Here is a 14636-nt window from a genome sequence, read left to right as displayed (position 1 = left end):
TAAGGAAGATTTTTTTTTCAAAATTTGTAAGATAATTTATTCGTTTTCTAATTGTGCTATTTATAATCCATTTAGCTAATTTGTATTTTTTTTAAAAAAAATTACTATTTTTTTAAAGATGATCAGAAGACAAAATGCAACACGAACCATTATTAGTAAAATAAGATAGGAGAGGAAACCTTGTACATGATTAATTTCTTCTTTCTTTAAACGCGTGGGGTGTCTTATTCACATCACTTCCTTCCAACTAACTATTTAACAAATGTGTTTGAGATTCCTTGCAACACAATGCAACATGCACCCAAAGTAACAGTGAAAGCTTCCGAACACTTGATAATTTGAAGGAAATGGAAACATACGAAAAGTGGCATGCCTTAAAGCCATTTTTGAAACAATGTTCTTTGTAAAAGGGGACCGATCTACGGATGGATTATAGGACCAGACTCGACTAGAAAACAATAGTCGGATCCATCTCCCCCTACTCATAATTATTTTTAGGTGTTTAAAAAGGGTTCGATTTCGGAGATGTGGATTCTATGCATCGCTCGTTGACTTCATTTAGCGCGGCTGATACCATAGAATGGGGGAGGATCCCCTTAAAATACAATGATCAACATCCACTTCTTCAACGATTTGTTCAATTTTAGATTTTGGTTTATAAGTGTTTAAAGTTCAGTTTTACTACATTAACTTTGAGTTTTTTTGCTCTGGATCTTGTTTCGCCGAAGCCACAACATGACTTCAAAAAATACTGATTTATCCAGCACCATGTCTGTAACTTGACCAAAATAGTCGAATAAGTTAATGTGCTTATAAAACCCAAAATTTGATGGGGGAAAATTATTTACCCAACTTGAAACTCTATTAGGAATTAAATTATTTACTTCCAAATATGTCTTGTTTGGATCTTTCTTGATGTTGAAACACGAAAGAATTAAATGCAAAGACCCGACTTAGTTAATGAATGGCTCATAATCAATTTGGCGTCCAAGCTTGATTGACAAGTTTAACTGAAATAGTATCATATCAATAATCAAGAGTGTAAGGTTTGGATTTATTTGGAACAATCCATGATTACTTCAACCGGTAAATTCCTAAAAAAGCCTAAAAATTAAACCTTTTTTTTCAGCTTCCATGCCAAGAAAAATATATTTGAACTCCATCGGCCTACATGTTTTTTCTTGAACGAAAACTAGTACAAAACATTAAAAATATGATATTAATAGATGATATTTGAGTAAAATTGTTTCAAATTTAATACTGATATATGATTTTTAAGTACCCAAACGTATATAATAAATACTTATATTAATAAGACATTTGTTATTTCCAGATGAAAATCGATATAAAACAATGAAAATACGTTATTAATATATGATATTTGAGCATCAACTCTTTTAGATCTGATACGAAAGATAAGATTTTAAATATAAAATTAAAACAATTTTATTAATATCAATATTTTCTACACATGTTTGAGTATTTTAAAATCATGGCAAAAACTTGTCTGAGACGGTTTCACGGGTCGTATTTGTGAGACGGATCTCTTATTTGGGTCATCCATGAAAAAGTATTATCCGTCGGGTTGACCCGTATCACAGATTAAGATCCGTGAGACGGTCTCACATGATACCTACCCACTCTAAAATCATATATCAGTATCATATCTGAAACAATTGGTACTCAAAAATCATATATTCAACGCATTAATATAGGGCAAAAGAAGGTAGTGCTAATGGTATAAATTCTAAGTACTTTGTTCAAACTTTATAACCATCCATGCCTAGTTGTTTATCTTTAAACATCTTTTTGTGTTGTGGTCCTCTGCTAAATTTTAACTATATAAAGAAAACCAAAAGTATTGTTATTTACTAGAGGATTTCTCTTCCATTAATTTTGATTTGGGAATCACTTTATTGAGGGAAAGTGATGAAAGTATTTATTTATTCTGAATTATCTCTTTTTTTTAGTTGGAAAACAAATTTCGTTACAATTCATGAGTTTTGAATCTGATATATCGTCTCAAACTGGGATCTTGATGTTAAATAGACGGTACGGAGACGACTTTTAAATAATGTCCTGAACACATGTTATAAATTTAGAAATATAAAGCACGTAAGAAGCATTTTATATTTTGTTGGACAAAAGATGGATTTAAACACTCGATTTGGAAAACAATTCGGTTTGCTGTAGTACGTGATGTGTGAAAATGCTTCGGTCGAACGGAATATATATTATGGGTGTGTAGTTATATTAAATTAGTATTTTACTTACTACACGAAATGTTATTTTACATAATTAATAATTAAAATAACTAAATATTAGTATTTGAATAATATTAAAATTATTGATATAATATAATGAATATATTTAAATTTTAAAAATTATTATATAAAAATGTTTATATAATTTGAGAACGTTTAAATGAAGATAAAAGACTTATGTTATTTATCTTGATTGAATGAAGCAGTCACTGATAAAAAAAAAAATAGAAAATGATATCTAAAAAATCATGTAATATTTTGTCTTTCAAGATTTTAAACAATAAAAAAATATTTTTCAAAAAGTCAAATTTTTTGTCATATATTAGATGAATAATTTTGACTAAAATTTTAATTATTTTTTAAAATATGCTAAATGATAGGACAAAAACTTGTGTGAGATGGTCTCACGAGTCGTATTTTGTGAGATAGATATCTTATTTGGGTTATCAATGAAAAAATATTACTTTTTATGTTAAGGGTATTACTTTTTATTGTTAATATCGATAGGGTTGGCTCATCTCACAGATAAAGATTCGTGATACCGTTTCACATGAGACCTACTCAAATTATAGAATTTTATCCCAAATCCGGTTATTTGAAACATTTATAATTGATAAGTGAGATCACATTCAATTATCTATACTATTTTTTTATTTATATTTTATTATTATGTTTGTGACATCTAGACTAACTAATTTCGATATCATCCTGAATTTTTTAAACTACCAGCAATACCCTTATGAAATTATAGAAGTACTCTATTTTTTATTTTATAAAAATATATTTTAATATATTTTTATACTCTCTTATCACTATCATATCCATTTTCCAAAAATTTAAACTATTAAAATATTTTCTTAATCTTTATCCAAAATTTGAAATTTTTAAATGAAAAATCATTTATAATATAAAAAACTTATTATAAGAAAACACAAAATTTAAAATAACACAAAAATTATCACAAATATTGCACGCAACATGTGTTCATGGTCGCTAGTATTACTTAGGGCACCCACAATGGGGTGTTAAATGGGTGTTATAACACCCATTTAACACCCCTCTCCAATGTGAGTGGGCGTTATAACGCCCATTCACAGGAGAGAGGGCATGGGGCGTTCATCTGTATGAACGCCGATGAACGACTCACTTAGAGCATCCGCATTGGTCATGGTTATAACATCTACCACCTAATCAAAAATCGTAGGGTCCACATGCCACATATACATTATATTAACACACTTATTCTCTCACACTCATTTTAACATTAACACTCATTATTTGTAGGTCCCGCTGACATATTTATACTTTACATTAAATAAATTCAATTTCAAAATATTTACAAAATTTAAATCATTATTATTTTATATTAATGATAAAACTTTTTTAAAAATAATAAAAATCACATTGGAATTTTTTAAAAAATAACAAAAAATCACATTGGTATTTTTTTATTATTTAGCCGTTGAATTTGTATATAAAAAATTATAGCCGTTAGTTTTTTTATAAAAGAATTTTATATCTATTTTTTAATTGAGATTGATTTTTTTAAAAAAAAAATAGAAGAAAAATAAAACAAGAAATTGAAGAGCTACAGTGGCTCAATTCCCAAACTCACGCACTGTAAGAGAGCGTGCAAGCATGGCCAATGGATTTGAGTATGGCGCGTGTAAGCACGAGCCAGTATGTGTTTTATAACTTGTAAAAAAAATAAAATTGAACATCCGTTCAAAGATGTTAACGCGTTGGTGATGTGGCATTTATTAACTCTCGCTCACATTGGTTGTTTTTTCAAATTCAGTGTTATAACAGTCAAATAATAAATCAATGTAGATGCTCTTATAACTTATCTAACTTTTGGTTCATATTTGACTCTAGCGTATATATAATTTCGTTTTTGAATTGGATTATTTCAAAAAAATAAAAATAATTATATTTTATATATTGAATTACTGTTTATTTAGTCTGATAGATTATGTTTAAATTTTTATATTTAATTTTATAAATATCACAATTAAATCAAAATTTGAAAAATAAAATATATAAAATACATAATATTTATTAAATTACACATGTTTAACTGGTATCATGTGAAAGAACAGTACAATATTAAAATTGGCAGATGGGCAGGAGCTTATCTAACTACCGATCTCAAATTTAGAACAAAGTCTCGGATTCGAAACCAGATCATAATAAAACTTCATCTCTAACTCAACACAATCAAACCACCAACTAGGGATGTAATCGAGTCGAGCCAAGCAGAACTCTTGAATGTTTGAGCTTGGTTCGTTTATAATCGAGCCGAGCTCGAGTTTTATTTAACGAATATATGCATATCTCACGAGCTTATTCAAGCCTTTATCGAGCCTAAACAAACTTAATAAATATGAATTATACATTTAAATTTTCAATAAATTAATTAAAAAGTAAATTATATATTTAAAGAAAAATATATTGTTCTTATTAAAAAATTTGTAATTTATTATAATAAATAAATCTAATAGATTTTTCTATATATTTCATAAATAAATTGCAAAATAAATAAATCAAATATCAAAACTATTATTTTTTCATCTAAAAAATTACTCTCGAACTTACCAACGAACATGTTCACGAGCTAACGAGCCAAATACTGTAAAGCTTGATTTTTGTTTGTTTATCTTAACGAGCCTCATTAAACGAGCTTTTATCGAATCGAGCTTCGAATAGCTCACAAACGGTTTGGTTCGTTCACATCCCTACCACCAACCGACTTTAAGCTTATGATACGCGCCCTGGGAGTACTCATGCCGTCTGCTATGTTCTAATGTGTTCTACGCCTACAGAGTGTCTCTTTCAAAGTCTACAATTGGCTCCAAGAAATCATTTTCCCAATCGTTGATGTTCGCTCTTCCTTCTTTCCTCTCTTTACTACATTATGATCCAATTTTTCTTAACATATAACTTTAGTTGAACTCAACATAGAAAGATTCGATACACGTGTGTGTTGGCTCGTAGGTTTATCCAGTACACACCAAATGACAGCGACTTTGGTTCACACATCATCATATATATGTGTTGGTCCATAGGTTTATCCAGTACACACCACTGAATAAACCTAGATGCCAACGCATTAGCATATAAATTACGTTAGCTAAGTAAACTGCATTAGACAATACATATGTGGCAAACTAATCTGAAAAGTGGTAGATAAAATCATACTTATGATCATTGATCAAACGCTTACCTACTCGACTAACTCAAACATCCACTGTCAAGGTTTGGATCGTGACAATTATGTCACTTATCAAGATTTTCATCAAAGAACAAGAGAAAGGGACTTGTAACTACAAATGATGGTGATAACAAATACTATTATACAGACATTCTCCAATACTAATGTTTTTGCACCACCTATTGTTGCAGCACTATCTAGTTGCTCCATGTGGACCGGGATGAACTAGTTCGGCTGCTTAAACTTGAAGGGTCCTTCTTCCAATCAGGATTCTGAAAGCATTTCAATGGTCTAACCTGTATATTCGATCGTATTTAAAAATATGAAACAAGGAAAATAACTTCTACAACGACAAGTCGACATGAAAGGGCCACATTCCATTTGCTCAATATTATAAAGCTCGTTCTTGTCTTAATAATGCTCCATACGCTTGCAACTATGGTAAGTTATTATTTTTCAAAAATCTCGATCTAATGAGATGGCTAAACAATAATTTTTTTACTTTAAAAATACTGCTTCGTGTAACACCCAAAAGTAAGTGAATGAAATATATGGGGTGGTTTTTTGTATCAAATTGTTTTGAACAAATGACTTTTAGGCTCGGACACCATGTTATGAACTAGTTCTCCTAATTTATCTAAAGTGGTAAAATAATTTATATCTGAACAATATTAGATACTCATCCCACGCACATGTACACAAGCGGCATATGAAAAGAAAGGGGGATAGTATTGAGAGAGAGGAAGTAGAAAAACTGACCTTCCAACGCCTTCTGTGGCCAAATTTATTGTAGATGGACTCGAGCCTTGGGATTATTTGCTTGAATGTTGGCCTCTTAGCTGGATTTTCACTCCAACACAGTTCAATCAACCTATAAGAGAGTAGGGCAAGCCAAAAACAAGTTTGAATCGGCATAAATGTTTAGATTAAAGGTGAGAATATACAGCGACGTGAGTATGAAATACAATCAAGCGAAATAAAACAACGAGAAAGCACAATGAGCCGTATCATTTCTCCATGATAGGTGTGCAAGAAAACATTTGCATAACTTAAGAAATCATGAGTACGTACTCCTTCAATCCATGGGCATATAATTTTGATGAGGCTCTAAAAGGTGGCCGTTCTTTTGCAGCATAACATACGGGAACTTCATAATCTTTCTTTCCGTATAACGGTCGGTGTCCTTCAATCATCTAAGTTTAACACATCAGACAGATGAGTTAATGGAAAGCTGGAATAGACGACATAGTTTTTCAAAGTGACACCTGCTTGACAACAAGGATACGTTATGTTTCTTGTTAAAATACATTAACAAATAAGACAAAACTTATGATACAAAAGCAAATCAACAGGTGCATAATGGAAAGATAACACCAGTCCACCAAATAAATGGCATGATGCCAGGATTATATTAAATTTAAAATTCGTCAATATACCGGATTAAAAAACAAATTCATTCTACTATCTGAATTCTTGATATGGTCTCCAGATACCGACGAGACATTTTAATGCTACTTTAGTGAAGAGTTAAGAACTATTATAAATTAATATTTTGCTTGATTCAGGTATATGTGCTATGAATCAATCAACACGTATTCAAATTAAGTTCCAAACAGAATCTGCATGTATATTTCTGCAGGTATGCTAATTAAATTCCGTGTATTTCTCTAGTACCCTGTATATTGTTCGATAAAACAATGCTGCTATCATCAACAACCTTGATACGTAAGTGGGAAACTCAACTCATAACTAAATTGAAAAACTTGTTCTGACCATGCAAATAAACGAAAATACCTTCTAATCTGACATGTTCAAGGGATTTAGGTACATCACCTCTTGTAGAATCAAAGCGAATGAGAAAACATCCACTTTGGTATCATACTCCTCATTTCTGAAAACTTCAGGAGCCACGTACCGACCTGTCAACACAGAAGTAATCTTCACAGAATCAGTAATTATTTACTATATATTTCTAAAGGTGAAATAATTATTTAGTTCTAAGCGAAAAATTAGTAGATGTTTATATGCATATATACGTGATGATGGAATCTTGTTCCACAAGGTCCTTCCAGGAGTGGAACCAAAGACAAAATGAATCCTATGCAGACTAGACATTTCCAAATTATAATGTCCTAACCCTCAACTTGAAGTTTTGCAAAAACGAATCTTCATAGAGTCAGCAAACTCACAAGAAGAATCCTGACAACTAAGAGGCCTATCTTCTTTAACTCTGTTGGCAACTTCTAGAAGCTTGCTAACGCCAAAGTCCGCAACTTTCAGATATCCAGAGTCATCCCTCAATATATTTCTGCTTTGCAGTAAAAAAATAAAAGCGGCTTCTTTGAGAAACTAAAGCAACATAATGGGACTATGTCAACAATCATCCTAGTATTCTAGCAAAATACGCAGAAAAGTTCAAATGGAAAAACTTACGAAGGCTCAAGATCACGGTGAATAATTGCTTCAGGTTTATGTTCATGTAGATAGTTCATTCCCCTGCATACCAAGATTTGCAAGACAAAAGTGACTTGCTAAATGATATTAAGAAGGAACTAGTATCAACATAATATACCCCGGGTTGATAGAGTTAGTTTGGCGCATTTTTGTGATCCCAATAATTCATTGTGTTGTGCATGTGTGTATCACACATCTCTTGTAATTACCACATAAAATTCCAAATAATGATGATTCTTTGTGCAACCATGGTTTTCCAAATTTTATTTAAGAATGTTTTTCTCAGTAAAATTATGTGTTCTCACCTATAGTGTTCCTTTCAAATTTTAATTTGTTGTTCTGAAGTTTCCCGTGACAAAATAATTAGCCATACACGAATAAAACTTTCTGAATGTCACATTTGTAGTCTAAGTTAGTTTATTTCTATGAAAAACAATTCACGTGCCAGTATCAATCATTATCCTAAGTGATAAGAAACTGAATAAAAAAGATAAATAACCCGAGTTCTCAACTTCTTTCCATTTAAAAGAGATGAGTCTGTAAGAAAACACATTATTAAAGAAACTCAGAAACATATTAAACCTTGCAATGTCCATAGCAAATCTGAGAGCTGTTACGGGTTTAAGAGCTCCTTTTCTTTTCAAATACTCATGAAGGTCACCCTGAAAATATACAGGGTATACTTATCAGATGCTGGTTTAAGAATGGCTCAGAACAGATAACAAAATTCTCGAAGGACTATAAGGAAGATAAGCCTATCTTCCGATATTAAATCAATCATCTAACTACACGTCTAATACAGTATAAACCATTAAAAATAATTGAGAACTATCAATTCAAATAGAAGAAAAGCAACCAAAACAAAACTATGCTAAACCTGAAAAAACTGCTGAGACAAAGTATATTCCAACATAACAAGCAATATATATGCATGTAGAAGAAATTCAAGACAACATAACAAATAAACTTCAGAACAAATAAGTTCATGAGAAAAGTTAACTAGGAAAAAAGATGAAACGAATTTAGTTCACTGAAGTATATAAAACAGTTTCTCAGGAAAACCTTTGGTAAGTATTCAGTAACAATCATCATAGGACTACTTTGTGTCACGGCACCAAGAAATTGAACAACATTTGGATGTCTTATTTTCTGAAGCAATGCAAGCTCGTCTCTAAATGCCCGCCTGGAAATCACAGTAGTTTAGAAAATGTGAAGTTGAAAAGAATTAAAATAGTATGTAATCTATCAAAGAACTCACACTTTATCTTCATCAGCAATACCCTCCCAAAATGGTTTAACAGCAACTTGTGTTCCACCCCATGTAGCTATTCTGAAGGTTCCCTAAAAATATTCCATCAAAAAAGTGAATAAAAACTATGTCAGCTTTAACTACTATCAAATTGACTGCTTCAATAATATTTCTTGAATTTCAACCCATTGCATCTTAGATTTCCAAATGGTGAGGCTGTTCAGCTGATTTATCAATAATTCAATGGGCGAAAGAAAATTGCTGTATCTAATAAGCAATGTTCCAGAGTTATCCAAATATACCTTGGTTATTTTAACGCTGTTCGAGAAATCGAGTTCTCTTGGATTAATCTCATACTCTGGTACGTCAAGAGCATTTTGAACATGCATAGGAGCAGGAGACATCTGAAGAAAACGCAGCAAGCCATTAACCCCAAAGGACAAAGGCCAGTAAAGAGAAGAAACCAGCTACCAGTTCCAAAAATATTCTTGATGCACGAAAAACATTGTAACCAAAAAACAAATAAAGACACTTACCAAACGCTTAGCACCATATTTCTCCAACAGTTTGATCACACCATAACTCTTATAATGTGTTGCATCTGCAAGAGGCTGTTTAAACAAGAATAGGTGGCACAATTGAGATAGAGAACTGTAATTATATCACGAAGATTTCGCAAGTCTTCACTTGAGGACTAGGACATTTCCATGTTGTACAAGGTGCATTACTCAAGATTCTTCACAGACATATACATAGAAATACAATGAGACTAATGATTAATAAACTCTACATTACTAAGAATTTCCAAGAGCTAAAGGAAATAATAATCCAACAATAGAAAAGCAAGTACAACTTCCATAATAGAAACCCTGCTTACCGAAAGAACAAATTAACTTCTATTGTCTCAGAGTCAAGACATACCGTACTTCCCCATCGATCTTTAAGGTCTAACTCCGCCCCGCTTTCTATCAACAACTTGGCAACATCATGGTTTCCCTGGCAAGCAGCAACATGAAGAGCAGTGCGATAATCGATATCTTTGAAATTAACATCTGCTCCGGAATCTAAAAGCTCTTTGATTCCTTCCTAATTCGCCCTCGTTTGCCAAGAACATCAGCCTCAACCCAGGATCAATGTCACTCACATCTCCGAAATCATGCTCATCATCCATATCGTCCAGGCTCTCAGAGCGCCGCTCTGGAGCCAAGGACGACTGCTTCAACAGTGTAAATCTCAGAGGCATGTCGGATTCCATTGGACAAATCCAATCAAGAATCCCTCGTCACAAGAAATTTTCAATTGTCGAGCCAATATCAATTACAATCCTACCGAACCCAGGTCTGCAAATATGCAATCAAGAATAACTTTACGTAAAATATTAATCACCGAGTTTTTAAATAACTGGAATCAATAAAGTTTTGAAGAAAATGGTGGCTCACGCAGTATTAGTATTTTCAAATTCTTAAAAGGAAGGCTATATATAACGCGAAACAGAATTAAAAGTCAATATCATGAAAGAAAACTGGAAAGATAAACTGATCAAGAAAAGATCAATACCTGGAAATCGTCAAGAATCCGCCAAGAAGAGTTCAAGTATTTGAGTTTCAGCCCTGAGAATTCAAAGATAGTTGAATTAAAGAAGGAAATTCAAACCCACCCTATATTTTTGGAATCTAATAGTTGGAATCGAAAATCAGGGATAATTCATGACTGAATATTAAACTATGATTTAGGGAAGCTCCCGAAAGGCGCAATTTAGGTCAAGATCGGCGAATTATAGACAAGAATTAAGCATCCACGAAGTGCTTTTACTCTTCATTGTTTGCGTATATAGTGGCACCGCCAGCGTTACGAGTATGGAGAACAGGTAGACAGACGTTGACAAATTCGAATACAAGGAACGAGAGTGGAATTTACGCGGTAAGTGGTGGCGCGTCGCCAGTTGTGCTTGGCGGCGTGCTTTCGGATTATTTTTTTCCCTATTTCCTTCCGGATTTCACTTTCCTTTTCTACTGGGAACTTTCACTCTACCGTGTTATCGGAAAATTAATTTTATTTTTCGGACACCGTCCAATGATACATTTAAAAATAACATATATTATTAAAATATGCACACGTATTGCATGTGTTATTATTATTTTTAATTTGATTAAATAATACTAAACAACAAACACAAAATTATTTTGAATTTATAAGATTTGTTCGATTTAAAAAGGAAGTTTTGTTTAGATTTTTTTCAATATAAAATATTGAGTGGTTTGAGGAGGTTTTTAGGGTTGATTCTATCTACATGTAGGGGCACTACCCCATGCTAAAATCATGTGGGACAGTGCCCCTACATGTAGCATCGAAAGAACCGATTTTTAGTAGGGTAAGAAAAATAATTATAGAATTAAAATTTTTGGTGTCTTTTAAGGTAGTTATTCTAAAGATAATATTATGATAATATAGTATAAATATCATAAATTCAATATTATAATTTACATAAAAATTCCGGTGAACTATCGAACGAGTCAATTTTGTGAGACTAATATTTTATTTAAGTCATCTTTAAAAAAATAATATTTTTATGTTAAAAATAATACTTTAATTGTAAATATGAGCAAGATTTTCACTCGTCTCATGAATAAAGATACGTGACACCATATCATATTATAAGATTTATTTATGCTTCAATCTATAATTTATTTACGGATTAAGTTGTTGCACTAATTAATTAAGTAATTAATAATTAAATATATTATAAAATTCACATAAATTACATATTTATAAATTGTATTAGATTATCTATAAAATAAAATTACTCAAGATGGCTAGAATTTGAAGATCCGAGAATCCCGAAAAACACGAAGAACCTAATTAAGTGCGAGGTGAATTGATCATTATACGAACCAAATACATAAGAAAATCGAGAGAAAAAAAGAATCATGGGTCAATACTGGCACTGCCCGTGAGATCCTGTATACCTCTACAAATTACTATTCAAAAGATTAACACAAATGAAAAAATGAGACATAACAAATGGATTGAAACACCACCACACTATAATACAGGAACAGTGATGGATGCTGGCATTGCGGTCGAGTTCCCGAAAATTGTATACCTCACTCCTAACATGTTCTCGCTCCTTTGGAACACCCTAGCCAGTGACGCTGCTTTTCTCCTGGCTCGTTTCGTGCCGGTAAATAGTATACACTGCAATAAACTAGCCAATGCCGGTGCATTCACAACCTTCTCTGTGGTAGCCGCGCCACCCCCTCTACATAATTCGAGCAGCGCGGTCACAGCGTTTTCTTTACCCCTCGGAGTGCCACATCGCATCATTTCAGTCAACCCGCTGACCGCCCTTTCCTCATTTCCGACAGCTTCAGCCCCTGTTGGTTGCCGAACAATCAGGGCTAATGCACCCGCTGCTTCTTCAGATACGCCTTCATTTCCTAGTGCTTCAACTAGCACGCATACGGCCCCCGAGTCTATCATTCTTGCACAATTCTCAGTGTGAGTTGATAGGTTATACAAAGCAGTAACAGCGTCTTTTTTACCTCTGGGAGTTCCATTTCTCACCAGTCCAGCCAAGGCTTCAATTGCCCCTTGTTTTTCGGCTATTTCTTTCTTGAATTCATGAACAGCAGAGAGGCTGAATAATGTTGCGGCAGCATTCTCCCTGGCCTCAGTTGTGTGCCCGAATCTCAAAACTTCAGCGATTGCTCCTAAACACCCTTCCACATCCATGATTTTGCTTTTATTCTTGTCATAGATAGACAAGTTTAGCATTGCAGTTATGGAGTTTTCTTGTGCAACAGCATCCAAAGACAAAAGTAGCATTTTCAGAAGAGGAATAACACCAGCCTCACCTATGCAAGCCCTACTCTCCTTCCCCGTTTTCGCCAGCAATCTAATCTCCAAGGCAGCCACCGTCTTTGCCCTAGGCGTCCCATTAGCTAGTTGATCGACGAGTAGGCCCACTGTGGCTTTTGTAGCTTCAGCAACAGCTTTGCTCCATGAAGCAGCCACAGCACTTTCAGGAGATGAATATGCATTCTCAAGTGGATCATATGAAAGACCATTAGCCATGCACCACCGTAGAATCAGATTTCTCAGAGGTTTATTCGGCACCAACTGAGTATGAACAAGCTTCTGTCCAGTCTTGGGACAAGTACATTGTCCTTCCATCCATCTCGAAATGTACTCACGATCATACGTCTGACCAGTTGATACTACCACCGGATCCTTCATCATTTCGAGTGATATCGGGCAACAAAAATCCTTCGGGATCGTTGTAAGTGTTTCAGAAACATCCTTTGAATTCAAGCATTTCTCCGTTTTCTTGTTCCACCTTCCCAGTTCACCCTCCTCATCTTCAAATCTAAATAGTAAGAACCTACTGTACCGTATCAAAGCCACGAATCCATTAAGAATGGATTTCGTGGGTTCAATATCCCCGTCGTGATTAACAATCTGCTCCTCCAAGAACTCAATCTCGACTCTACAACTTCTTACATTGCGAATCATCAATTTTTCTACAAAAAAGGAGTACAAATCATTGATATGGGGAATCCTCCCCTCTTCAAATTCACTCAGGAAATAATAAAACTTCGACCTTAACAAATCACCATGGTTATCAATCATCAATATCGAACTTTTTGATTGTTTCCTTAACAACTCGACTTGTTCTTTAACATCCACAGGAAAGTTACATTCTCTAAGAGGCAAAACATCCAAAAGGATCGATATTTCCTGATTCAAATCATGAAAATGACCCGAAATTGAGTGGTTCTGAAGCAACAACCACAACTTACTCGAACATCTGACATGATGAAGCAAGATTTTCGCCCTGTAAAGAAAGAGGTACAACTCCTTCAAGCATAAAAATATCGTGGCGTTCACTTGCAAGAACGCCACATCGCGAAGAGCATCCACCATAACAGAAATCACCTGAATTTTCCGAATCAGAGATCTGAAATTCCCTCGCTGAAAGAAAGGCACCGCATCAATTCCATCGGAAAATGCTAACACCAGCTCTGACGAAAAGGCCCGCAGGGTTTCTAAAAGTGAAGCATTCGACAGACCCCCGGGTAAAGGAAACACCACCAACGACAGCGATCTCCTCCAAAACGACGGAAACTTCGCCGCCGATGACATTCAAAACCAAAAAATTACAAAGATGTGACAAATACTCAAAGGGTCATTACGCTCAAACAAATTCTAGAACGTGAGACGATGTGTGAACATCATCTTCAGTAGTGTATCTTACATTAATAGGAATACCTGCATATTCTGAATCCGCGTAAAGGGTGGAAAAGCAATCCGAAGAAGAACGCAGCGAAAGGGCAGCGACATAAAACGGCGTAGATTTTGTGCGCGTGTGTGTGTGTACACTTATCAATTGACTGGAATTTCAGTATATAATAATCTTGATTTTACTTTTCTTCGAGGAAATTCAATGCCTTAAAGCGAC

At 33.8% G+C, this 14636-nt stretch overlaps 1 protein-coding gene and 1 pseudogene across 1 annotated transcript; both read right to left on the bottom strand.

Annotated features, from left to right (window-relative positions):
- Positions 1 to 5671: 5671 nt before the first annotated feature.
- On the bottom strand, positions 5672 to 11188 carry LOC140829104 (serine/threonine-protein kinase 12-like; annotated as a pseudogene).
- Positions 11189 to 12034: 846 nt separating this feature from the next.
- Positions 12035 to 14636, bottom strand: LOC140829103 (U-box domain-containing protein 17-like). The gene is made up of 2 exons (XM_073192093.1): positions 14447 to 14636; positions 12035 to 14302 (listed from the first exon to the last, which is right to left on the bottom strand). Exons 1-2 carry the CDS (start codon positions 14516 to 14518, stop codon positions 12221 to 12223), a joined length of 2154 nt encoding a protein of 717 aa, XP_073048194.1. The 5' UTR covers positions 14519 to 14636; the 3' UTR covers positions 12035 to 12220.

This window comes from Primulina eburnea, chromosome 4, assembly GCF_022965805.1.
Source record: "Primulina eburnea isolate SZY01 chromosome 4, ASM2296580v1, whole genome shotgun sequence".
In the NCBI taxonomy this organism is placed as follows: domain Eukaryota; kingdom Viridiplantae; phylum Streptophyta; class Magnoliopsida; order Lamiales; family Gesneriaceae; genus Primulina; species Primulina eburnea.
This window is presented reverse-complemented; position numbering and strand designations above follow the sequence as displayed.

Bases quoted from the DNA above. Each gene is read 5' to 3' on its own strand.
- LOC140829103 (XM_073192093.1), bottom strand. From the start codon at position 14,518: ATGTCGCTGCCCTTTCGCTGCGTTCTTCTTCGGATTGCTTTTCCACCC. The intron at 14,303-14,446 runs GTATTCCTATTA...TCGGCGGCGAAG, and splicing joins CGCGGATTCAGAATATGCAG to TTTCCGTCGTTTTGGAGGAG.